The sequence below is a fragment of the Ailuropoda melanoleuca genome, chromosome 8, assembly GCF_002007445.2.
Source record: "Ailuropoda melanoleuca isolate Jingjing chromosome 8, ASM200744v2, whole genome shotgun sequence".
In the NCBI taxonomy this organism is placed as follows: Eukaryota; Metazoa; Chordata; class Mammalia; order Carnivora; family Ursidae; genus Ailuropoda; species Ailuropoda melanoleuca.
Window position 1 is genome coordinate 20,044,547 of NC_048225.1, and position 25,152 is coordinate 20,069,698.

The following is a 25,152-nucleotide window of genomic DNA, read 5'->3' on the forward strand; positions in this document are numbered from 1 at the left end:
TCTAATTCTTGATGGTTTTAATGACCACTTAGATGACCCATCCAATATCCTTGCTGCTCAGTTTCTTGACCTCTCCTGCCACAATCTGTTGTCCACTCTACCCTAGCCATTATTTCCTGTGGTCATTCCCCAGCAGATCTTGTCATAACCAATGCCGGAACTACTTCATGATCTTAATTTCAAGCATTCTCGTTCCAATCACCGTCTCCTATTTTTTCCTTTTCGCCTCTTCTGAGATTCCAATTCCCACAAACTTTAGACCCCATCAGGACAATTCCTTGATCAACTCTTTCCATTGATCTCAACTCCTTTCACTGTCACTTTTTTCAACTTATCAGCACATGGCTGTGCTTCCCTTTTTACTCAATCATCAGAATCAGTTTCTTACATACATTCTCAACTCCCCCACCTGACTCTCACTTCTTTAAGCTTGTCTGTCTGGCTAATCCACAAAGATGGGAAAATCCAGCTCTCTAACTCTTCTGTACCTGCACCCAAGCAGCTGAATGGACTTGGGAAAAAAATACAAAACCATGCACAGTTGTATTACTTTTATTTTTATTTTATTTTTTGAGAGAGAGAGAGAAGAGAGAGAATGGGTGAGGGGCAGAGGGAGAGGGAGACAGAGAATCTCAAGCAGGCTCCACCCCCAGTATGGAGCCCCCAGCGGGGCTCCATCTCACAACCCGGAGATCATGACCTGAACTGAAATCAAGAGTCAGACACTTAACCGACTGAGCCACCCAGGTGTCACAGTTGTCTCACTTTTCATTCATGTTTGCTGACCTCAAGTAGTCCCCTAACGCTGCCTAGCAGTTCCATTGTGTTTCCTCAGGTGACAGGTCTTCTGCTCTCGCACCCGACTGTTACACACTCTCCTCTCTCCTCAAACTGTCAACACCTCTTCCCCTAGCTTCGTTCTTAGCTGATAACTTTGCTTCATGCTCAATTTCATGGGAAATCGAGAAACAATCGGAAGAGAACTCCCAATGGCTCCCCGCCACATCTTATCACCTATTTCTATGTGTCCAGACACCCTACCCTCTGTCTGTTACTGTGGATGAACAATGTTCCTAAGTGAACCTGTTTGCTTATGGACTAGACTGCATCGTGCCTCCCCTATAAGGACATTGTTTCAGCAACTCTCCCCCTCTTTTCTTGGTCTCATAGATTTCCTTTCTCTATTAAATAATTTCAGTCAGCACACAAACATGAGTTTGTTTCTCCCATATGTGTATAAATATGTAAACATATATTTATATATATATATTTTAACTTTTTTCAACTGTCTCCCTACAAATCTTCCCATTTTGACAAAACTAATTCCTTTCCTTCCATTTACTCTTGAATCCACTCCAATCAGATTTTGCCTCCGCCAACCCACCAAAACTGCTTTTCACATGGCCAACAGTGGCATCCACGTTACTGCATCCAGTGGTTAATCTTTGTCTCCATCCTAGTTGATCTTACTCCACTTAACATGGATCCCTTCTCCATACCTTGGGTTCCCCTTTCTTTTTTTTTTTTTTTTTTTAAAGATTTTATTATTTATTCGACAGAGATAGAGACAGCCAGCGAGAGAGGGAACACAAACAGGGGGAGTGGGAGAGGAAGAAGCAGGCTCATAGCCGAGGAGCCTGACGTGGGGCTCGATCCCATAACGCCGGGATCACGCCCTGAGCCGAAGGCAGACGCTTAACCGCTGTGCCACCCAGGCGCCCCTGGGTTCCCCTTTCTTAACTTGGGTTCCAGGACACCACGCTCCCCCAGATTCCCTGTTATCTTTCTGGCCCCTTCTTTGTTTTCTTTTTGCTTCATCCACAACTTCCTAAATTCTAAATGTTAGAGTACCCAAAGTCCCAGTCCTTGGGCCTGTCCATTTTGTTCTATCTCCTGGGACTTTATATACCACTTATATGATGAGGACTCTCAAATGTATAGTTCTAGCCTAGACTGCTCCTCTGAACTTCAAGACTAGTTCATCCAACTGCCCATGTGATGACACCACCAAGGCTTCTAACAATCATCTCAAACTTGACATGCCCCAAACCTAATTTCCTAATATGATCCATTGACTCTAAACTTCCCCATCTTAGTAAAATCTTGTCGGCTCTAATTTCAAAATACATCCTGAATGTGTATCGTTCGTCAGTATTGTTACCACCCTGGTCCTGTCACCATCAACACTTGCCTGTGTTATTGCAAAAGCTTTCCAACTGTTTTCCCTTCTCTACCCTTGCCTTATCTTCAGTCTGTTCCCATCACAGCAGCCAGAGAAATCCTATTAAAAATAAATCAGATTATGTGACTCCCCTGCTCAAAAGTCTTGCTGTGTGATTTTGGGGAGTTAACTTAAGTACAATTACTTCATTTACTATCCTTTCTTAGGCCCAATTTTCTCATCTGAAAACCGGAGATAATAGTACCTATGTCATAGGGGTCCTGTGAGAAGTACACGAGATTATGTCTTCAAAGTGCTCAGACCACATTCCTTGTCTGTCTTTCTCACACAGGCAGCCCGCACCTGCAGAACTGTGTCTGGCACATAGACCGTACCTGGGGAACATCTGCTGGCTGGTTGAATGAATAGAACTTCTCAATAAACATTAGCTGTTCTCAGCTGTTATTTGCCTCTACAATTTCACTTCTAAGAGTTTATTCTGTAGTTATGCATGTGTGCAAAGATATATGTATGTTTATTTGTAGCATTGTTTATTTAAAAAAATACAATCAAAATTTCCATAAAGAGGGGACTGATTACAAATATATGATAAATCCATAGGATGGAATATTAAGCAATCATTAAAGTAAAAAGGATGGAGATACAGATACTGACATGAAACAGTGCCCTAAAAATACCGATAAGTTTAAAAAAGCAAGGTGCAAAACAGTACACATATAGGATCATATGCATGTTTTTAGAAGGATAGATGCTTTTTGAGAGTCTGGAAGGATACGCAGGAAACCATCAGTAACTACCCTAGGCAAATAGGTCTACAAGATGAAGGATTTAAGAACGGTGGGGACTTCTGGGGCACCAGGGTGGCTCAGTCGGTTGAGCATCCAACTCTTGATTTTGGCTCAGGTCATGATCTCAGAATCGTGGGATTGAGCCCAGCATGGGCTCCACACTTGGCATGGAGCCTGCTTGAGATTCTCTCTCCCTCTCCCTCTGCCTCTCCCCCTGCTCGTGCATGCTGTCTAAATGAATGAATGAATGAATGAATGAATGAATAAAATCTTAAAAATAAAAGAATGGTGGTGACTTTGACTATTCGCCTTATACTCTCTTATTCTGCTTGTGTATGTATTAATGCCTATAATAACAAAACTATTTTCAAAACTAGCAAAATAGGGCCCCTAGGAGAGCACCAGGAATAATAGAAGGGAGAAGCAGGGAAGACAAACAGAAAAAGAAGGCATATTGGGTTGAATTGTATCCCCCCAAATTCGTATCCACCTGGAACTTCAGAATATGACCTTATTTGGAAATAGGATCTTTGGAGATAGAATTAGTTAAGAGATCACACCATGTTGGTGTGGGCTCTCACCCAATGACCACTGTCCTTATAAGACACACACACACACACACACACACACACACAGGGAAAACTGAGGCAGGGGTTGGAAGGATGCATGTGTCAAGCCAAGTAATGCCAAGGACTGCCAGCACCCACCAGAGGCTGGAAGAGGCAAGGAAGGACTTCCCCTAAAACCTTCCGGCAGCACACAGCCCTGCTGACACATTGGCTTCAGACTCCAAGTCTCCAGAACTGGGAGAGAATAAATTTCTGCTGTGTGAGGCCAACTAGTTTGTGGTGCTTTGTAACAGCAGCCCTAGGGAACGAATATAAGGAGGGTGAGGGGAGGCAGAGAAACGAGTGGGCTCTGAGGGGGCAGTTGTGAGGACTAACTAGTTCATAAGATGTAGTCATGAAACCAGTCTTTATGGGGTGCTTGCTCTGTCCCAAGTTTTATAAAAGGACCCAGGAATGCTCTTTCTCCTCCAGTCCTTGTTCCATCTGTACTGGGGTCTGGATATTTCTTCCAGACACGGTGGAGTGTGTTGCAAAGTGTCTCCCCGCAGGCTTCTGCACTGGAACCCTGTGGGGCAAGGGGTACTCTTGGGCAGGGGGCCTGGCTTATTATCTCAGCAGCTACAGGGATTGAGCCAACAAACCTTGGCTCCTGCCGGGGGCAGGTTCCTGCTGCCCGCTTTCCAGCCTCCAGCCGGGTGTCTGCTCTTTGCTCTCTGATCCCCCCTCCCGTTTGGCCCTCTGGCCCCTGCCGGCTGGGTCACGGCCCCCTGGCATCATCACTCTGAAGCCAGCAACCCTGCTGGGCCATTCACAGGCATAGCCTAGTGGGGGTGGGGGACAGATGTTAGTTCCTTGACCCCCCACTCCCAAAACACACACATATGCTCAATGTGTATCAGGGCCCTGGGAAGGGGTCCAGGCAGAGAGAGTAATGGGAGGCTGCAGGCTCTAGGGGGATGTAAATGGGCTGGGCGGTGTGTGGGGGCTGTGTGTGTGCATGCACACGCACTGGGGAGACAGACAGTGGCAGTAATCAGTGTGAGATGGGGGGTTTGTCCTCAGGCTGCCCTCCTGGGCAATTACATGCCAGCAGCTTCATCCACTACCAGCTGGCACACAGGCTTGGGACCACCATGAAGCCTCCCATACAGCCCCCAGCTTGGTCCCTGAAAATTCCCAGCCACATTCTCTGGCCTATGTGCTGGCACTAGGCCAAAGAAGTTGGCCTGGGGTAACTATTTTCTCCCTCAACACATACACACACACACACACACACACACACACACACACACACACACACACACACACACAGTGTCTTCCCCCTAGATGCCATAACCCTATCAGAACAAACTTTCCCCATCCTCTCTGCCTCTGCTACTCTCTCTTCTTTCTGCCAACTTCCAAACCTCCTTTTCTCTTTCTTACCCTTTTTTTTTAAAAAAAAAAGATTTTATTTATTTTTTCGACAGAGATAGAGACAGCCAGCGAGACAGGGAACACAAGCAGGGGGAGTGGGAGAGGAAGAAGCAGGCTCACAGCAGAAGAGCCTGATGTGGGGCTCGATCCCATAACGCCGGGATCACGCCCTGAGCCGAAGGCAGACGCTTAATGACTGAGCCCCCCAGGCGCCCCATTTCTTACCCTTTTTAAAATGCAGATTGTATTGTTGATAAGACTCTGGAAAAGAAGTGGTAGAAGAGAGGGGCCCTGAACTCAACTCTGACTCTTTCTTCAGCGCAAGGTGGAAACTTATAAATCAATTGAATGGACCCCCAGACAAGGGCTCCCCAATTTCAGTGCACACACTCAGAGTGTTTTAGGTGCTGCAGGAGCACCTACAGTCTAAGGTAAGGAAGTGGATATAGATGCGAGGAGTTACTTACTCTCATGTTTCATGCTATAAACTAAAACAAGTGATGGTTTTAAAGACAGTCAATTTGTAAGATGGGAGAAGCCAAAGTTCTTATTCCGAGGGAGGGGAGGTGCAGCTAGTGAGACAAATAGGAGGCAAACTCCTTCTAGAATGGCCTATGGGAACAGCCCAGAGAGAAGCTGGACTTGAAAAGGTGTAGGGCCAGTTTCCAGGCTGCCCCTCTGACTTTAAGTAAAGAAAGGAAGGGAAAGAGAGGGATGTGCAAGAACTGGAAGGTGTGACCCCTGCTGGGCCTTCTCCGCCTTCTCTCTGTCCCACCGTCTCCTCGACCCAGGGCTCTAAGAACACCAGGGCAGGGGAAGGGAACTTGGGAGGTGTTTATTCTCCAGTATACCCCCCGCTGAGTACGCACCCTCTTGTGGCATTAGGTCTGAGTTGGTTTAAAGGGAGAGTATTCTGGAGACACAGAAAAGTACCAAGAAGGAAAGAACAGAGAGAAACAAGAAGAAAGGTGGGGATAGGAAAAAGAGCATACCAAGAAGGGGCGAGGTGTAGAAGGGGAACGGGAGATTCAGGCCAGGAGAGTCCCAGAAGGGAGAGTGGCCCCACTATTTGTCCAGCCTCCAAACCAGGATGACAGGGATTAGGAAGCAGCCTTGCCCATGGGCTGAATTGCAGCCTCCGCTCAGGGAACCCTGAGCAAATACGCCCTGATCCCCACATAAAGGGCCAATTAACTGCGCTGTCTCCGGGAACAAATCCGCTAACAGGGTGACAAGCCCCTAGACGCTGGCAGGCCCTGTGTTTGCTGAGAGGCCGACAGGGAGCAAATCAGGGGATTAGGACGGGGCAGGAGCCACATGGTGGGACGCAGTTTCCTGTCTGCTGCAGCCCTCCGTGCCCCACAGCAGGGCCAGGTGCCAGGACCCCGGATTTCTGTTCTGGCTTAGCCTCTGGTGTGATGGAAGCTGGCTGACCCCAGTCAGCAGGAGGTGAGCATAGGGCCGCAGAACCGGAACTCTGAAGCATCAGAACAGAGAAAGTAGCACAATTTCTTCTTATCCGAGGAGGAAATTGAAGTCCAGAGCGGTGATGTCTTTCGATTGGCAAATATGGGATTGGAACGCATTTCTGGGTGGGTCATTCCTGAACGGATTGACTTCTGGTGAGGGACTCCTATCCCTTACAGTCTCTTACCTAAATGCAGCCTGGCCCTGCAGCAAGGGACAGTGTCAAATCCCATCTTTTAGTATCCTGGTGCGTTAGAGAGAACTCGTCCCTAGCCCCTCTCTGGTCTACCCCAACTCATCTCAGCCTCAAGGTGGGCTCGGATTTAAGACGTCTGTGGGGCACCAGACCCCAAAATCAGCACGGGCAGACGGGGTGCTGAAAGAACAGCTCCCAGGGTGGGGGCCATGTCTGCACCCCAATCCCCTAGCATTTTGCTTCCCGCTTTGCGAAGTCAGTCCAGCGCAGAGCCGATGCGATGCGTGGGGTGGGGGGGGGCAGAAGGAAGACACCTAAACAGTTAGTTTGTTAGTTTGAGGCCTCAGGGGCTGGCGTGTGGATGGGGGGGTGGAGTTTTAGGACAAGCCTCTCACCCTTTGACAAGTGTCTGCCTGATACCTCAATTCCCAAATGTGCTTACTGTGGGCGCTATGACCCTGCAGCATCCACCTCTCTGGATCTCACCCTGTTCACCTAGCCACTCCCAGGTCCGAAGCAGCCACCCCACGAAGGTGGTCTCATCACACAGAGCCTGATGACGGGGCTAGAACACCACCACTCAGCCATCCACATGGTCTTACCCCAGATAGGTAGGCCCAGGTCTCCCTGTCCCCTTGACACCCCAACGCTATCTCCAGCCTAGGAAAGTGAGCGAGTGAGTGTGTGTGCACACGCGTGAGTGGTCCGGTGGGTGGGTGGGTGGTGGGCGACTAGGAGATCTTCAGGTAAAAAGGACTGCAGGAAACTCAGAAGCTCGCTGGATGGAGAAGAGGGAATGGTGGTTTCTCCCACTGCTCCCCGTTAGAAGGACAACATTTATTGGGTTTGAACGGATTTGCACGGATTTTCATCAAGCCCCTCTCTTCTCTTGCACTTGACTTTACAGAAACAATATTGCTCTCTTTGTCTTTGTCCTGGACTATCTGCCTTCAGTCTCCTCGAGGAGGTAAACAATTTAATGAACCATGTCCGAGCAAGGTAATGCAAAAGTATTCGAGTAGATGCCAGAGGTATGCATACAGTCGTTACATGCCTGGTTTTCCTTGGGCCTGCCCCCTCCAGTTTCATCCTTGCTGAGTCTCCTGGAGGTACTACTAGATTAGAGCGTCTGGAGCGTCCGGTCAAGACGCACCACTTTGTCCCATGGTCTGGACTGCAAAACGGGCTACTGCGGGGTAAAGGCGTGGACGCGCCATGAAATTATTCCCCACCCACCCCCAGCTCCCGCTCCAAAGCACCCCAGCCTCCCGCACTTCGCAGCTAAGCCCCGGGACTTGGGAGGAAATGGAAATCAGGGCTTTGAGCTCTAGAGAAGCGTTCTTAGTTTTAGCCTAAGGGCGGGTAAAAGAGATTCGGGATTCCTGTTTTAAAGTCAGTCAGAAGGGCAGAGTCCGACAGAGCCTCATCCCTCATCTTGGCTGCTTTGAGAAAAGAGGGAAACTCTCCCGCGGTGTCCAGAGCCCCGACCCTGGAAGCGCGCAAGGCGAGGGGCGGGGACTCCAGCCCGCGCGCTACGCGACTCTCGTCTCTGGCCCTGCTAGTGGCCAACGGGGTGGGGATGGGAGGGTGGAGGGAGGCGGATTAATCCCTTAATTACGCCGTGATCGGCGTGGCACCTGCTTTCCGCCCGCCCAGCTCCCGGGGGACCCCGGCACTGGGGGGTGGAGAGAAGGACGAGGGAAGGAGGAGGGCACGCGGAGGCACGCACCGTACCCAGGCGCGCCGGCAGGAGAGCGGCACCGTGGCTGGGGCAGCGCTCAGAGGCTGTGGAGGGGCTTACGGCTCCCGGCCCGCGGGTCTCAGACCCAGGGGCTGGGCCCCGAGCCCCCTGCCCCGGTCCCAGTTGGGTCGCGCCATGCTGCGCTACCTGCTCAAAACACTGCTGCAGATGAACTTGTTCGCGGACTCCCTAGCGGGGGACATCTCCAACTCCAGCGACCTGCTCTTCGGCTTCAACTCCTCGGTGGCGCCGCTCAACCACAGCCTGCTGCCCCCCGGCGATCCTTCTTTCAATGGTAAGACTCTGCCCCGTGGGGACGTCGGATCAAGGGATGGGGTAGGGTGGGAGGGCGGCGTGGAGGGGGAGGCCAAAGCGCTCCTGCCTCAGGATCTGGGACCAAGAGGGGCCTCCCAAGAGCCTCCTCGGGGGTGGGGGTGGAGACCAAGGGGTAATTTGGGGCTTGGAGCACCTGAGTGGGGGTATCGGCGTAAGATCCAGGGCTTGGGAGGAGACGGTTGTTAAGTCCGTTGCTCTCCATCTGCCCAACCTACCCCCGCGGCCTCCCCAAGTGAGGAGAACCGTGGCTGGTGATGGGCAAGTACCGAGCTAGGAGAGGCGGGGACCCACAGCAGGGAGGGCAGAAGAGGGCAAGCGGTCGCCGGCAGGTTTTCCTTCGGGACCCTAAGTTTTCCAAGAACTCACCTAGGACTTGGGTGAGGAAGCTAAAATGTTGGGTGTGTTTGCTACAGAGGGCGACAGAAACGGAGACCGGTTTAGGGAAACTTAGAAGTTTACCCCTCAGATGTGGAACTCACAGCCGGCCCACCCGGCACGACTGCGGCGGGCGGGCTGTGCCGGAGGCGAGGTCGTTACCGCTAATTACGGTGATTAATAAATGACTGAGACAGCGCGCTCTCCCCGAGCATTGCGGGGAGGCGGCGGGAGTGGATCGCCTGGAGTCTGGGGAGAGGCCCGATCGCGCCCCCTACCGGTCGCGTCGGGAATTCCCGCTTTCCCGGACTCCTTTGCCCAGGATTTCCCCTCTGGTTCCTCCCCAGTCACCATCCCTTGACATCCACCCACTCGAATCTAGGGGCAGCACGGTCCTGGAAACTCGAAATCACGAAAAAGGAGACCTGGGCAGTGTGTCTGTGTTTGTGGCGGGGGGGTACGCCAGGTGCTGGGGGAGGAGTCCCAGAGCTTCATTAGCATGATCATTAGCTATTCATTAGCTGCTGTCGAGCATCTCCTGAGACCGGGGATGGCAGGGAAGAAATTCCAGGGAAAGGGCGCCTGCAGCTGTGTCTACAGGAATTAGCGGGAAAGGGCCGACCAGAGAGTGTGGTATGTACGAGGGAGCAGGGACCAAGAAGGTGGGAAATGAGTGGATTCTCCAAATTCCTGGTCGCCCTTTAGATTCCCAGGAGGTTAAGGACAGAGCCCTTCCCACAGACACACCTCTGTACCCTCAGCGCTCTAACAGTGTTGTCACCATACCCTGTCTCACCTACTCTTGAAAATGCAAGGAGATCTGTAGGCAAGGCATTGATGGCCACGTTTTGCAACTGAACAAATTCAGAGAAGATGACAAGTACTTTAGTGGTCACAAAAGCAACATAAAGCTTAGCGATAATAAACCTATTTCCATTACACCCTAAGGTTATCCGATGGGGAGAAAGGAATATTGGGGCCTGATAGAATCTGATATGGTACTGTGGGCTAGGGAGGAAGAGACCCTAAGTAATCAGAGAATTACCGTATTTATTGAGCCTTCGCCCAAGTGCTTCACATATAATATGGTCGTATGACAACCCTGTCACTACACCCATATTTATTTATTTATTTATTTATTATTTTTTAAAGATTTTATTTATTTATTTGAGAGAGAGAGAGACAGCCAGCGAGAGAGGGAACACAAGCAGGAGGAGTGGGAGAGGAAGAAGCAGGCTCCCAGAGGAGGACGCCGATGTGGGGCTCGATCCCAGGACTCCAGGATCACGCCCTGAGCCAAAGGCAGACACTTAACAACTAAGCCACCCAAGCGCCCCACTACTCCCATATTTAAAACAAATAAACTGCGACTCAGAGAAGCTCCATAATTTGCCCAAGTTCATATAGCTAGGAAGTGTTGAATCTGAGATCCCAGCCCTACTTGGTTCCAGGACAATCCCTGAGCTCTTAGTTGCTCTACCATGGCTCAGCAGGGGGCTGTGCCTAAACTGGGACTGGAATGGGATGCAGGAGAAGAGCCGGGTGAGAAGCAGAGATTTCCATTTGGAAGGAAGGAAATTGAGAAAATTACTCCTTTCCCTAAGTGGGAGGGAAACTGATCTTGTCCTAGACAGTTAAATAACTCCCCAGGACAATGTCAGCATGGGGCAACCCCTTCCAGCTTTGTCTCCATAGGAACGTCTAAGAGCAGGGGTGGGGAAATGAAATCCAATCCCACACCTAGGCCAGGAGCTAAAGGTCCCAGTGGATTTTGAAACAGAGTGGGAGGGGTGGGGGGGAGGGTAAGGTACAGAACAGAAGTGGGGTAGTCCTGGTTAGTTGAGGACACCAAAATATGCGAGGCAGCAGCGGCGCCTACTGGCCGCCACTGGTTACAAATCCACTTCTGAGGAAGTTGGGAGTGTCTGAGCCTGATGGTCTCCAGGATCCCGTGTCCCAAAGCAACTGGAGAAGATGGAGCCAGCAGGAGTCTGTAGGCCAAGTGAGAGGCAGGAGCAGAACATGCAGGTGAACCCATCTGATGAAACAAAGGAAGGAGAGGAATCCCCTTTCTAGTTAGTGATTCTTGACCTTTCCCGGCTACATCAGCCTGGAGAAGAATCTGTTGAAAACTCTGCACCTCTTAGAAAAGGAATCTTATTCACAATTCCACTGCCATTTTCACTTAATTCTCGTGACTTCACAGGTTCCTCCAAGCATGATTGTCTGGGGAGTCAGTAAGAGGGGCACCTGGCGGGCTGACTCTTGATCTCCGGGTCATGAGTTCAAGTCCAATGTTGAACAGAGAGTTTACTTAATAAAAAGATAAAATAAAATAAATAAAAAAGATAAAGAAGGGCTCTATGTTTATTCATGGGCTCCAGGTTAAGAACCTCTCCTAGTCCCAGACTCCCATCAGATCACTCTCGTTTTACCTTTCCTAAGAGACTCTAGGCTGGCCCACGTTCTCTATTTTTCTGGCCCACCACCATGCAGAGGCCAAGGACCACGTGTTGGCTCTGGCGCACCACCTCAGGAAGCGAGGACAATCTGCAAGTCAGCGCCTATGGGAGACTGAATGCCCGTGGACTAGAGGGTGGTCTACTTGCCCAGACGAGGCCCAGTCACTCTCCACTTAACCTTGGCCGGAGAGAAGGCTGGTGTTTTTGGCAGCCTAGAAAGCAGGCCTAGGAGTTTGTGTCCTGATTCCTCTACTGATCTGCTTATCTGTAGGCATATCCTTTCCAGCCGAAGATCGTGGGGTGTCTACCCAGAGGAGATAACAGACCCTACAGAGGAAGGGGGATAGAGTGGGCAGGCAGGGTTGTCTTTCTCTCTGGAGCCTCTCCCCTAATTTCCCGGTCGAAACGCTCTGTGCCAATGCCCCTACCCTCAGCGTCAAGGGTCGAGCCGGAGGACGCGATGCCGCGCATCGTGGAGCAGCCGCCAGATCTGCTGGTCTCCCGAGGCGAGCCGGCCACGCTGCCCTGCCGCGCGGAGGGCCGGCCCCGGCCCAACATCGAGTGGTACAAGAATGGGGCGCGAGTGGCCACCGCGCGCGAGGATCCGCGCGCGCACCGCCTGCTGCTGCCCAGCGGCGCCCTCTTCTTCCCGCGCATCGTGCACGGGCGCCGCGCGCGCCCCGACGAGGGTGTCTACACTTGTGTGGCACGCAACTACCTGGGGGCAGCGGCTAGTAGAAATGCCTCGCTGGAAGTGGCAGGTGAGAGTCGCACTGTCCTCTGGTTGCTTCCAACCAGACGCAGCAGGGCACCAGGTAATCCGATCCGGAACCAGCCCCAATCTCAGCTCCTTCAGCATCTTCTTTTGGTACCGTGACCTTTGGTGTCTAACGTCCACGCTCTGGCAGGAGGAGGAAGTGGGCCTGGTAACTGGGGAAGAGTGCGGTTCTGTGGTGACACACCCCTCCCCAAAATACTTTCCTTGTGTCCTAACCCAGTTTTCATTTTTTCCCCCGGTCATTCATTCTCATTCTCTCTTTGTCTCTGTCTCTGTCTCTCTCTGTCTACAGTCCTCCGTGATGATTTCCGGCAGTCTCCTGGAAACGTGGTGGTGGCAGTGGGGGAGCCAGCGGTTATGGAATGCGTGCCCCCCCGTGGCCACCCGGAGCCTTCCGTGTCCTGGAAGAAAGACAGTGCAAGACTGAAGGAGGAGGAGGGAAGGATCACGGTGAGGCGTGGTACGGTGGCTGGGGATCTGACTGGGGCCAGGGCCAGGGCCATCACGAGGGGCGGGGCCATAGGGTAGGGGGCTGGGCATGTCTCAAAGGAGGAAGACATGGGTTTTGGAGGGCCAGGGAATAATGTCTTGGATGTTAAGGATGGATAGGATGGAATTGGAATAAAATAGGTGGGTAGCAAGATGACCCACGAACTTGTGGGAGGTAGGTTGGGCTGTGGGAACAAACATAGACCTGAGCGCCCCCCTCCCTTGGGCAGATCACGTAAGGATTCCTTATGTGATAAGTGGGGTCAACTTTACTAGGCTTCATTGGCTTACTGGGAAGACCAAATAAATAAATAAATAAATATGTTTTGATGGCTACAAAAGACCAAAGTTCCCATCATTTCTTGCAGATTCGTGGAGGGAAGCTGATGATGTCACATACACTCAAGAGTGATGCAGGGATGTATGTGTGCGTGGCCTCCAACATGGCAGGAGAACGGGAGAGTGGGGCGGCTGAACTTGTGGTATTGGGTAGGCACAGGGAGTTTGGGGGTTACGAGGGTGTGCAGCCTGGGTAGTAAGAAGCTATGCAGATCCCCTAACGATTCACACACTCCCGCTCCATAGAGCGACCCTCATTCCTGCGTAGACCAGTGAATCAGGTGGTCCTGGCCGATGCCCCCGTGGGTTTCCCATGTGAGGTGCAGGGGGATCCCCCACCCCGTCTACGCTGGCGCAAGGAGGATGGGGAACTGCCCACAGGCAGGTGAGAATCGCCTTCCTCCTGCCTGTAAGGAGACCCAACCCACTCAAGAGCATACCCTGCCCTAGAAAACTGGAGGGCAGGCACCGTCTCACTTGACGACACAGAGAAATCTGTCTCCCGGACCCTGTGGCCCCTGCCCTGTCTAGTCCCCATCTCCTTTTATGGGTCCCTGTTGAGGCCTACCTTGTCTTTATGTCCCCCGATTCTGGTGTCTGTCCTGGGGGAGAGAGAAGGGGTCTGTAGCTGTGGCCAACCCAGCCTGGGGGTGGGGAGTGGAGCAGGTATGAGATCCGGAGTGACCACAGCCTTTGGATCGGACGTGTGAGTGCCGAAGATGAGGGGACCTACACCTGTGTGGCCGAGAACAGCGTGGGCCGCGTTGAAGCATCTGGCTCTCTCAGTGTTCATGGTGAGGGCCCACCTGGGACTGCCAGAAGAAGGAACATGGAGGACAGGGTGAAGAGGAGGAGAAGGGGGGAGAAAGGACAGAGTGGGAGATACAGGTGGGTCACTTGAGACTTTCAGAAGGCGAGAAAGGAGAAGGCTGAGCAGGCTTGAACAAGAGATGAATATCTGCTCCTTCTTAAGCGAAGCTTGGGCTTCTCTCTCTCCCGTTCCCTCAGTCTCCCTTCTGAGTGCCCTGACTCCCTGTTCCTTTATCCCCTCCCCCTTCCCAGTCCCACCCCAGCTGGTGACCCAGCCCCAGGACCAGATGGCAGCTCCTGGAGAGAGCGTGGCTTTCCAATGCGAGACCAAAGGAAACCCCCCACCAGCCATCTTCTGGCAAAAGGAGGGAAGTCAAGTAGGTGGCCAGCTCTGTGGGCCTTCGCACAAGCTTCTCTTCTGGGTCTTAGCCTCCCTCCGTCTACATTTTGCAGACTTCTCTCTGAGGTCCCGTTTTACCTTTGGTCCTCCCAGAAACCCTTGCAGGTTATTTGGGAGGCTTAAACAAGATAATGAGTATAAAAGGCCTGGAACATATTGAATACTTTAAAAAGAAATGATGTTAATACGTTTAAGTGGGAGGAAACAGTCCTGTACAGTAATACCCTGGAGAATCCTTCTATTTTAGGCAAGCCTGTCCTGAAGATGTAGGAAATCCAGTCGCTGCCTCCTCTCCCAGACACCTGGGGCCTGGGCTTTTACAGGGGGCTCTGGAAAGCGTGTACTGTACCAAAGGGGCTCAGGGTACAGCGTGACTCGCTCATCTACTTACAAGGGACTTCCACCAGGGGGAGCTCACAGTCACCCACCTCGGCATACAAATTCCTCAATACACAACCGGAAGGAACATTGACTGAAGTTACAACCTGAGTACTGACGCTAGGGGAAGGGTGGGAATTTTGCTACTAGGAAACAGGGTCAGTATAATAAAATAAGTCTGACTAATCCCACCCCACTGGAAAGCCAGTTCTCCCACTACCTCATTCCAAATCCATAGCCACAATTTTCCAACATCTTCTCTAGCATCTGGGATTGCTGTATTTTAACTAGATTCTTAAATAAATAAAAATGCTGATGATAGTACAGGGTGGGGGTAGGTATCCATCAGGGGATCAGCCAGGTGCCATTTACCTGTGACCCAAATCTCTTTCCCTACCTGCCATGTATCTATGTAACATAGAGCCAGAAAGAAGGGGAAAATATCTAACACTTATCACGCAATGTATTAAAAGATTTTCACGATTACTCATTTAATCCTTGTAACTATTACTTAAGAGTCAAATTTGGGGAAATTTGGGCTCAGGAAGGTTAAAGAGCTTGCTCGGTTTCCCAACTTGTAAGTCACAAAGCTGGGAAGTGCACCCCAAAAATCATCTAACAAAATTTCCACATTTTTGTAAATATCTAACTAGTTGGCCCAAGGTCATATAACTGGCTGGGTGGGGACAGAGTAGGAACTAGAACCTTAGGAATTCTCTGAATTCTGGGGTTGATGGGAACAGGGACCTTTCTTTCTGCCAGTTGCCTGCTCATTCCCTACCCTGGTTCCTTGCTCTGTCCCCAGGTTCTGCTTTTCCCTAGTCAGCCACTTCAGCCCAAGGGACGCTTCTCAGTCTCTCCCAGAGGCCAGCTCAACATTACTGATGTGCAGAGCGGGGATGCTGGTTACTACGTGTGTCAGGCTGTTAGTGTGGCCGGCAGCATCCTGGCCAAGGCCCTGTTGGAGGTAAAAGGAGGTAGGTGCTCATGGAGATAGGCCTGGACCCATGGCCTGGAAGGAAATAATGGCTTAAAGATACCTGTTTTTGTTGGATTCTATATACTATGTCTGCAAGGGGAGGGGCGTGTTCCTGAGACACGGCCATGAAGTTTGGAAATCAGCTACAACAGCCACTGATAGGTAACTGGTCCCAGGAAGAGACTACAGATGGTTATCGAAGCCCCTCCAATCTCTGGGGGGAGGAGGAGAGAAGGAACAGAGAAGGAAGACAAGGGGCTGGTGGCCTGAACCCGGGATCCTCTCCTGAGGTGCCTGAGTTCTTCCTCTCTCAGCCTCCTCCTTGGATGGGCTGCCTCCCATCATCCTCCAGGGACCAGCCAATCAGACGCTGGCACTTGGCTCCTCTGTGTGGCTGCCGTGCAGAGTGACTGGGAACCCTCAACCTAGTGTCCAGTGGAAGAAGGATGGGCAGTGGCTGCAGGGGGACGACCGCCAGCTGAACCTCATGGCCAACGGTACCCTGTACATCGCCAGTGTGCAGGTGAGTCTCCCCACTGGGACCCGAGTAACTGAGAATGGCCAACACAGCCCACGTGCCCACCTCTCGTAAGTATCCGCTGGGACTAACTCCGTTTCTGCTTCTCTGCTCTGATACTGCCAACAGTGGACCATGCCTTCCCCATCCTTCTGAACACCCACCTCCACCCCCTCACCCTACCTTGCTCCATCCCCAGTTTGCCAGTCCTCTACCCTCTCCTACAGGAGATGGACATGGGTTTCTACAGCTGTGTGGCCAAGAGTTCCACAGGGGAGGCCACCTGGAGTAGCTGGCTTAGGAGGCGGGGTGAGTTTCGCCTCTGTCCCCTTGCTTTGCCAGCACCGTCATCTAAACCTGCTTCAAAAGTAGTCAGTACCTCCCCAAGCCCCAACACTGATTAAGCTTTCAAATGTCATGGCTGTGGTGGCGGGGAGGAGGGGGACGGAAGTGGTGCCCTTGGGAGGCAGATGTGAGTAGGAGTTAGTTCACTCCGTCCCCCTCTCCACCATCACCGCTGTCACAGCTCCTCAGCTTCTCTGGGAAGGAGGCAGGTTACATGGGGGGGGGCAACCTTTTCCCATCCTTCGACTTAAAGATTATCTCCTCACTGCAGAAGATTGGGGAGTATCACCAGAGCCCCCTACAGAACCCAGTACCCCTCCAGGGCCTCCCTCTCGGCCAGTGGTCACTGAGATCACCAAGAACAGCGTTACCCTGACCTGGAAGCCCAACCCCCAGGCAGGGGCCACAGCCACCTCTTATGTGATAGAGGCCTTCAGGTATGGAGAAAGTTTGACACGCAAACCTGGAAAGTCAAAAGAAGGGAATCTTATGTCCTTAGGGTCTGTGCTATGGTGGGGAGAGTTCTGCCTTTTCCCTCTCCCAAGATGAGGAGATAGGAGGGGGCCCTAGAGAATGGATGAGAGGGAGTAGACAGGTTGGAGGTCCCTGGCTCGGATGACTCTGTCACCCCATTCCCGTTGCAGCCAAGCAGCTGGCAACACATGGCGGACAGTGGCAGATGGCGTGCAGCTGGAGACACACACGGTCAGTGGTCTGCAGCCCAACACCATCTATCTGTTCCTCGTGCGCGCTGTGGGAGCCTGGGGCCTCAGTGAGCCCAGTCCTGTCTCTGAGCCCGTGCGCACCCAGGGTGAGTACGGTCAGAGTCCCTGGCTCGTGGTTATGACACACAACACTGCAGAGCACCCCTCCCCCCAGACTATGGTGGCATGGCAGCTCTTTTCTGCTGCGCCAGGCCTCTCCTGGTAGCCCAGCCTGGATCAGGTCATGCCTTCCTCTCATGGAGGGAACAAGAGGGGAGGGGAGAGAGGGAAATTCAGGGGCTTGGTAGCCCCTCACTCTTGAGCCTTTTACCCACAGATAATGTAGCTTGTTAAGACTGGAAGGGACCTTGGAGGGTTCATCTTCATGTTAGAGATGAGGAACTGAGGTCTCTAAAGTGCAGACAGTAGATTCATATTAACTGGACACCCAGGCCCACCTCTGGAAGCTCTTCCCCTGACCTGCCCCCTCCCGATCCTGGGGTGTGCTCAGTAGCACAGGCTGTGGGGGCAGCACAGAGGTAGGAAACAAGCACATTTTCAGTCTGACTCCCTGTCCCTGGTGGCCCCTGCTGAGTGGGCTCTTTGGTCGATAGATAGCAACCCATCCAGGCCAGTGGAGGACCCATGGAGAGGCCAGTGGGGGCTGGCTGAAGTGGCTGTGCGGATGCAGGAGCCCATAGTCCTTGGGTCTCGGACCTTGCAGGTGTCCTGGACTGTGAGTGTGGCACGGGGATGAGATTAAGGGCAGGGATGATGTTGGGGGCCATAGGGACCTCCAAGAATGGGTACGGGAGAGTGGGAGGTGAGTGGCTGAAGAAGACAGGGTGAGTGGAGGAGGGGCAGGACCCGGAAGACTTGTGTGGTCCCGTCTCTCCTTCTGGTATGCTTTGTCCATCTCCTACAGGTAGATGGCCCAGTCCAGCTGGTGCAAGGTTTCCGGGTGTCTTGGAGGGTAGCAGGTCCTGATGGTGGAAGCTGGACAGTGCTGGACCTACAGTCCCCAAGCCAGCAAAGTACTGTGCTAAGAGGACTCCCACCAGGGACCCAAATTCAGATCAAGGTGCAAGCCCAAGGCCAGGAGGGGCTGGGGGCTGAAAGTCCTGTTGTGACCAGGAGCATTCCTGAGGAAGGTAAGGGAGGTGGTACACCGGGCTGATGAATGGACAACAGGAGAGAGGGAGTGGGAGAAGACAAAAGTTTGCAGGGGAAGAGCAAGCGGAGTTGTGGGAAGAAGGGATACCTGATATCTCAGTTCCCAAGGTGATACCTGGGAGGGGGAGAGGTAGCTGGCAATGACTGTCTTTCTCACCATGCTCCACCTGGGGCCCAGCCCCCAGTGGTCCCCCCCAGGGAGTGACAGTGGCCTTGGGGGGTGAAGGCAACAGCAGTGTCACCGTGTCCTGGGAACCTCCGATCCCTTCCCAGCAAAATGGGGTCATCAAGGAATACCAGGTACAGGGTTTAAGAGGGGACTGGGGAGGGGAGGGAGAGGGATAACCTAGGTGCTAGGATTAGGGAGGAGGGAACCTAGGCCGGCTTTGGGGCTGGAGATGAAGTTGGGGGAGAGGAGAGAGGTTTCAGAGTGTTCCCGCCAGGCTGAATGATGCTGGCTAAGTCCCCTCTACCATTCAGAGCTTCGAGTTTCCACGTGAGGCCAGGACCCCATTTCAGATTCTCTAAACCCGGGTCTCGGCCTCCCCAGATCTGGTGCCTGGGCAATGAAAGCCGCTTCCACCTCAACCGGTCTGCGGCAGGCTGGGCACGCTCCGCGGTGGTCCGGGGACTGCTGCCCGGTCTTCTCTACCGGACCCAGGTCGCGGCGGCCACCAGCGCTGGCGTGGGCGTGGCCAGTGTCCCGGTGTCGGTGCAGCTGCGTGAGTTCGGAGGCGGGGTGGGCGCGCCGGGCTGGGGAACTGGGGGGGGGGGTGGTGGTCCTGGGGTGAGGGTACCTACGGGGTCAGGGATGGCCTCTTCCTCCCTGCCGGGTTTCCAGGGTCCTGATCCCCTCACCTCTCTGACCCCCACAGCTTCCCCTCCAGAATCGGAGCCTGGGCTCGAGGTGGGCCCGGGGCTGGCGGAGCGGCTGGCGAGGGTCCTGCGGGAGCCTGCGTTCCTCGCGGGCAGCGGCGCCGCCTGCGGGGCGCTGCTGCTCGGGCTCTGCGCCGTCCTCTACCGGCGCCGCAGGCAGCGCAAGGAGCTCAGTCACTACACGGGTGAGCCGGCCCTGGGGGGCGGCGCGGGCTGAGGGGCGCACTTGGGCGATGGGGAGACGGGAAGGAGGGCCTTGGAGTGGGCGGAGCCTGGAGATCCCGCCCCTCAGGGAGGGAGGCGGGCCGGACGGAGAGCAGGAAGGGAGGGGCTCGCCGCTCGGTAAGTGGGGGCGGGGTCAGAAGGGACTGGTGGTTCAGTCTCAGAATAGAAGGGGCAATTCTGGAGAGGGGCGGGGAGCTCTTTCCTGAAGGGCGGGGCCTGGCGGGGGGTGTGGCCAGGATCCTGGGCGTTAAATTGTGGGGCGGGGTCTGGGTGGAAAGGCGGGGTCCGCTGAAAAGAGGCTACTAGATTTCTGCTACTCCCTGGTAAGGGGCGTGTCTGGAGAGATTTGGAGGTCTCTTAAATCAGGGGTTCCCAACCTTGGCTACACATGGGAATCACTTGGGAGAACTTTTAGAAAAATACTGATGCTTGAGTCCCACTCCTAGAAATTCTAATGAAATTGGTCCAGGGTACAGGCTGAGTGGTGGAATTGGGACCGTGGCCAAGAAGGCAACAAGAATGTGGTTATTTCTGACCCTTTCTCCATTTACTCTCTTCTTTCTCCCATGGATTCCTTTTCGGAAGCCTCCTTTGCCTACACACCTGCAGGTAAGCTGTCTCTGCTCCAGTGGGGTTCAGACCCCAAGTACGGGCCCTTCTCTCACTCAGTCTCCCCCTCATCTTCCCAGTGTCCTTCCCACACTCAGAGGGCCTCTCTGGAGCCAGTTCCAGGTAATCCTCTTATTCCATCTCCCAAGGATAGTCCCCCTCCATCAAGAGACCATTCTCCTTCCTCCCCAGGCCTCGCTGCCACCGACTGTCTCCCACCGGCCACCCCCAAATTCACCATTACTGTCCTTCAACTCCTGATTACCCTTAATATCGCTGGCCTGTTCAGGCTTTGGGTTCCCAGCGTTCACGTGCTTTCCCTCAGGCCACCCATGGGCCTTGGCCCCGCCCCCTACCCTTGGCTCGCAGACTCGTGGCCCCACCCATCTCGAAGCCCCTCAGCCCAGGAGCCCAGGGGGAGCTGCTGCCCCAGCAATCCTGACCCAGACGACAGATATTACAATGGTGAGGAGTTCTAATTCCCTCAGGGGCACACCTGGCCCCCAACACCCTTCTCTCCTCTCCACCTCCTGGGGCAAACTGAAGGGAGCCAAGGATTGCCAGTCTTCCTGAGGTTGGTCAGTCCTTGGGGAGGATATGAGTTGGGGGAGCTTCTCTTATGCCTAACCTTTACCCTGGTTTGGGAGGTAAGGTTTGGGTGGGGGAAGAAGTTGATCCGGTGGGATCTCCTTTTGCCCTCCATTCTCCTGTTGTCCGCTATTTCTCTGTCTCTGCCCCCTGCCCCTTGCCTCCCCCCCTGGCCTCCCTCTTTCTCCTCCTCAGAAGCAGGGATCTCCCTGTACCTGGCTCAGACGGCCCGGGGCGCTGCCGCCCCTACCGAGGGCCCTGTCTACAGCACCATTGACCCAGCTGGGGAGGAGCTGCAGACCTTCCACGGGGGTTTCCCCCCAAATCCCTCAGGGGATCTAGGCACCTGGAGCCAGTATGCTCCTCCAGAATGGAGCCAGGGGGACAGTGGTATGACTTAGTCCCTAACACCCCATTTTAGCTCTGAGCAGAGTATCCCCAAATAATATCCTCTACCCTTCCCCTGTGGGACCCAGCCCAGCACTTTCTTCTGACATTTCTCAGGAGTCAGGGGAGGCAAAGTAAAGCTTCTGGGAAAACCTGTACAAATGCCCTCTCTCAACTGGCCAGAAGCCCTGCCACCACCTCCGCCTTCGTGTGAACTGAGCTGCCTAGAGGGACCTGAGGAGGAGCTGGAGGGAGGGTAAGGATGCAGATGCCCTAACCAGATAGGACCAGCCGAGGGACCCCTGCAGGGGGAGGGCAGAGGTGCTGGGAGAGGAGGGAAGAGGGCAACAGGAAGGCCAAGTAGAAGGTATGGAAGCTACTCAGTCATCGCTACTCCCCTTCCTCTTTGCCCCCAGCTCAGAGCCAGAAGAGTGGTGCCCACCAATGCCTGAGAGGAGCCATCTGGCAGAGCCCAGCTCCAGAGGAGGGTGCTCGGTCCCTCCATCCCAAGGGGAAGCCCCCTCTCCCACATCTTCCTATGGACAGCAGTCCACAGCCACTCTTACCCCCTCACCTCCTGACCCCCCCCAGCCCCCTACTGACATTCCCCATCTCCACCAGATGCCCAGGTAGGGGGGTGTATAGTGCCTTGCACATTATAGGCCCTGGGTACATATCTACTCTGTGGATGATTTGATGGATAGATGAACGGATGGATGGGTGGGTGAATCTGGGGTACAGAGGTCCCATGACCATGTCAGAATGGAGTGTGATTTGGGAAGGAACGTGGAGGCTGACAAAGTCTCTCACTCCCTTCAGGCCGGTTCTCCATTGGAGCGGCTCTGCAGGCTTCTCAGGGCATTTCAAAAATATGGCTCTCCTCATACTTCAGTAGCTTGAGAGCCTTGTCGGGGACAGCCTGTCCCTTATTCATCGGAGTATCTAGCACAGTCCCTGCCACATGGTGGGCACTTAGAGTTCCTTGAGTGAACGAATGCTGAGGCCTCATGTCATTGCAGGAGGGTGCCCCTCGGGCCAAGTTCCCCCCTCAGTGTATCCCAGCCCACTCTGAGTAACCATGAAGGGAGGCCTGCTGGCCTGGGTGCTGGCGCCACAGCCTCCCATCACCTCAGCCCCAGCCCTGTCCCCAGCACAGCCAGCAGTGCCCCAGGTGAGTCTGCAGAATGCTCAACCTCCCCATACCCCCCCACAAAGCTTGTTTCCTCTTCATCCTCAGGCCCCTTTCCTGATTCTCTCTCTTACTCACTCTTCTCCCCGTCCGCTGACGCTGCAGGGAGAAACCGGCAGGTGCCTGGGGAGATGACTCCTCCACTTCAAGGGCCCCGTGCCCGAATCCGGAAACCCAAGGCTATTCCATACCGTCGGGAGCACAGTCCTGGAGGTGAGGGTGCCGTGGGCCATGAGAGATGGTGACAGGAAGGGGAATAGGCAGGAAACCAAGGGTGAGCTCTGGGGGCTCGAGGAAGGAGCAGGTGAACGCAAATCTTGGGCTCTTCGGTCGCAGGCTCCTGGTGCTGGGGAGTAGGAGTGGGAGAAAGATTTGGTATCAGGAGAGGTGGGAGACTCTGCTGAAAACAGGTCTCTCCCTAGACTTGCCCCCACCACCCTTGCCACCACCAGAGGAAGAGACGAGCTGGGCCTTAGGGCTGAGAGCAGCTGGCAGCATGTCCTCCTTGGAACGGGAGCGGGAGCGCAGTGGGGAGAGGAGAATGGCGCAGGCTGGGCCCCTGGGGGCCCAGTGGGGTCCTCACCTGGACGGTAAGGAGGGCCAGGGCAGGCCAGAGGGTCACTGCTACATGAGAAGGTGGGACTGGAGGCTAATTGTGTAGTCGAGACGGTGCCATAGAAGGACCCTGAAATTATCAACCTGGCACACCCCTCACCTTCATTTGGGCTCATGCATTTGATCAAAACCTATACTTGTCTCTGTAGCTCTCTCTGGGAAAAATCCCCTGAGAAATTTCCCAGGACTGAAGCCCAGATGAGAGAAGAGTGGGGTTGGGTGTTCTGTCTCTCCTTTCCCGAGGCTCTTTCTGTCTGGGAGTTCCTGATGAGTTTCTGAGCATGCGTTATGTCAAGGCCATGTGCTGGGCCTTCTGTTGCTCCTCAGCCCCCACGATGGCCTGAGCCCCATGTCTGCCCTCAACTCTTCTTCCAGAGCTAGGTTTGAGGTCACAGTGGCCCAGTGGGCAAACAGTGATGTTCTGTTCTTTGCCTGGGCCTGGTGGCTCCTCTCTCTTGTGCTGCAGAAGAGGCCTGGCTCCCTTACAGCCGACCAAGCTTCCTGTCCCGGGGCCAGGGCACCAGCACCTGTTCCACAGCAGGAAGCAACTCTTCGAGAGGTTCCAGCAGCTCCCGAGGCTCCCGGGGCCCTGGACGGAGCCGGAGCCGGAGCCAGAGCCAAAGGCCGGGACAGAAACGTGGAGAGGTGGGGACTGGGGTATGCGAGCAATGGAAGTAGAAGGCTAGGAGGGGTGAGCCAAGGGGTGACTGGGAACAGGAAGGTAGAGAAGGGCTTTCTGAGCAAGTGTCAAAAGGAGGGGACCCAGGAATGAGGGGGAAGGGAGGAATCCTGGAGAACAGGTGACAAAGGGTGAAGTCAAGGTCATACGTAGAGGTGGTTGGGCTCCCCAGAGGAGAGTGGGTTCAGGAGAAGGGCTGAGGAAGAGAAGAGGCATGTCCCCTCTTATAACCTGTTTGCCCTGGCCTAGGGCCTTGCAAACCAGCCTCTTTCTCTCTCTAGGAATCAAGATGACCCTTGAGGAGGATATCAGGAGTTCCACAGGGAAGGGCTTGTCTCCGGGCTGGGAGCCTTGGATGAGAGTCCCTCTCCCTGGTAAAAGGGGGTGAGCAGAGAGGAGCAGGGGGGGTCTCTTCCCTCCCGGCAATGATGCTCGGAAGTCAGAGAGCCAGCTCTTCCCTTTCTATCTCTCTCTACCTGAACCTCATTTGTAAAAGAGACAATAAAGAGTCTGATCAGAGCCCTGGATCCTGCTTGTCTGGTTTTGTGAGGACGTGGGGAAGAAGGGGCTGCGAAAGAGTGTAGATCAAGGCACACAGAGTAGTCTCCACTTGCTTTTGAACTTCCATCAAAAGCACTAGCTGAGGACAGGGGCCTGTCCTGCCTCCTGAGGGAGCTGAAGCCCACTCTCTCCCCAGTTAAAACTAGTAACCAACAGTGAGAAACTTGTCCCGCCTTCAGACAACCAAGCCAGACCTTCCCTGGGCGCCCTCCTCCAGGGTCTATCTACTCTCCTGTAAGGAAATATGCCCCTTACAATAATAATAACTTTTTAGAACTCAAAGACGGGCTCCTGGGTGACTCAGGCTGTTAAGCATCTGATTCTCGATTTCGGCTCAGGTCAAGATCTCAGGGTCTGAGATGGAGCCCCTCGTTGGGCTCCATGCTCAGTGGGGAGTCTGCTTGTCCCTCTCCCCCTCCCTCTGCTCCCCCTTGCTCCCCCCTGCTCTCTCTCTAAAATAAATTTTAAAAATCTGTAAACAATTTTTAAAAATAAATGAACAAAATAAAACTCAAAGAATGGGGTTGATGGGGGAAACCCCAGCCAAGTAGGAAAAACCTGACCCCCTCACAGAAGGGTGTGTGAACAGGGATATCTCTTGGCCAGTCTAGGCCTGGATGTGATTAGTTTGGCTGGCATAGGATTTTTTGAAATTTTGGCCCTGAATGTCACAGTGCGCACTGCTCCTTCCCTCACAGCCCATGACCCCGAATGGTTTTCTGAGCTTTGTTTCCTTCTGACTTCTTCACCCCCAGGCTCAGTAACTGCCCTGGGCTCTCAGGGGACGGCCACGACCCCCACCCCCACCCCCAAGCCCAGGCTCTGTCTGACCTCTCCTGCCACTGTGACCTAAGTGTGTACAAATCCCTTTTTCTCCATTGGTCTGGCGAATAGGGTTGGAATGTTTTCAAAAGGAATTTTACCAGGAAGCTAAAAGAAAAACAAAATCCAAAAAAGGAAAAGCAAATAGAGAGGAACG

General features: G+C 53.7%; 1 protein-coding gene across 1 annotated transcript; it reads left to right on the plus strand.

Moving 5' to 3' along the window:
* Positions 1 to 8,401: 8,401 nt before the first annotated feature.
* ROBO3 (roundabout guidance receptor 3) lies at positions 8,402 to 24,094 on the plus strand. The gene is made up of 28 exons (XM_034667715.1): positions 8,402 to 8,654; positions 11,967 to 12,293; positions 12,603 to 12,760; positions 13,168 to 13,288; positions 13,385 to 13,523; positions 13,805 to 13,932; positions 14,201 to 14,325; positions 15,532 to 15,703; positions 16,020 to 16,228; positions 16,450 to 16,531; positions 16,839 to 17,004; positions 17,212 to 17,378; positions 17,886 to 18,007; positions 18,197 to 18,422; positions 18,623 to 18,744; positions 18,995 to 19,166; positions 19,320 to 19,505; positions 20,131 to 20,154; positions 20,235 to 20,277; positions 20,480 to 20,619; positions 20,938 to 21,132; positions 21,247 to 21,385; positions 21,546 to 21,758; positions 22,149 to 22,300; positions 22,424 to 22,531; positions 22,741 to 22,908; positions 23,400 to 23,578; positions 23,894 to 24,094. Exons 1-28 carry the CDS (start codon positions 8,495 to 8,497, stop codon positions 23,903 to 23,905), a joined length of 4,155 nt encoding a protein of 1,384 aa, XP_034523606.1. The 5' UTR covers positions 8,402 to 8,494; the 3' UTR covers positions 23,906 to 24,094.
* Positions 24,095 to 25,152: the final 1,058 nt, after the last annotated feature.

Excerpts from the sequence above, each read along its gene's own strand:
- ROBO3 (XM_034667715.1), top strand. The coding sequence starts at position 8,495 with ATGCTGCGCTACCTGCTCAAAACACTGCTGCAGATGAACTTGTTCGCG. Across the intron at positions 16,532-16,838 it reads TAGCTGGCTTAGGAGGCGGG|AAGATTGGGGAGTATCACCA; the intron begins GTGAGTTTCGCC and ends TCCTCACTGCAG. Across the intron at positions 21,386-21,545 it reads GAGGAGGAGCTGGAGGGAGG|CTCAGAGCCAGAAGAGTGGT; the intron begins GTAAGGATGCAG and ends CTTTGCCCCCAG.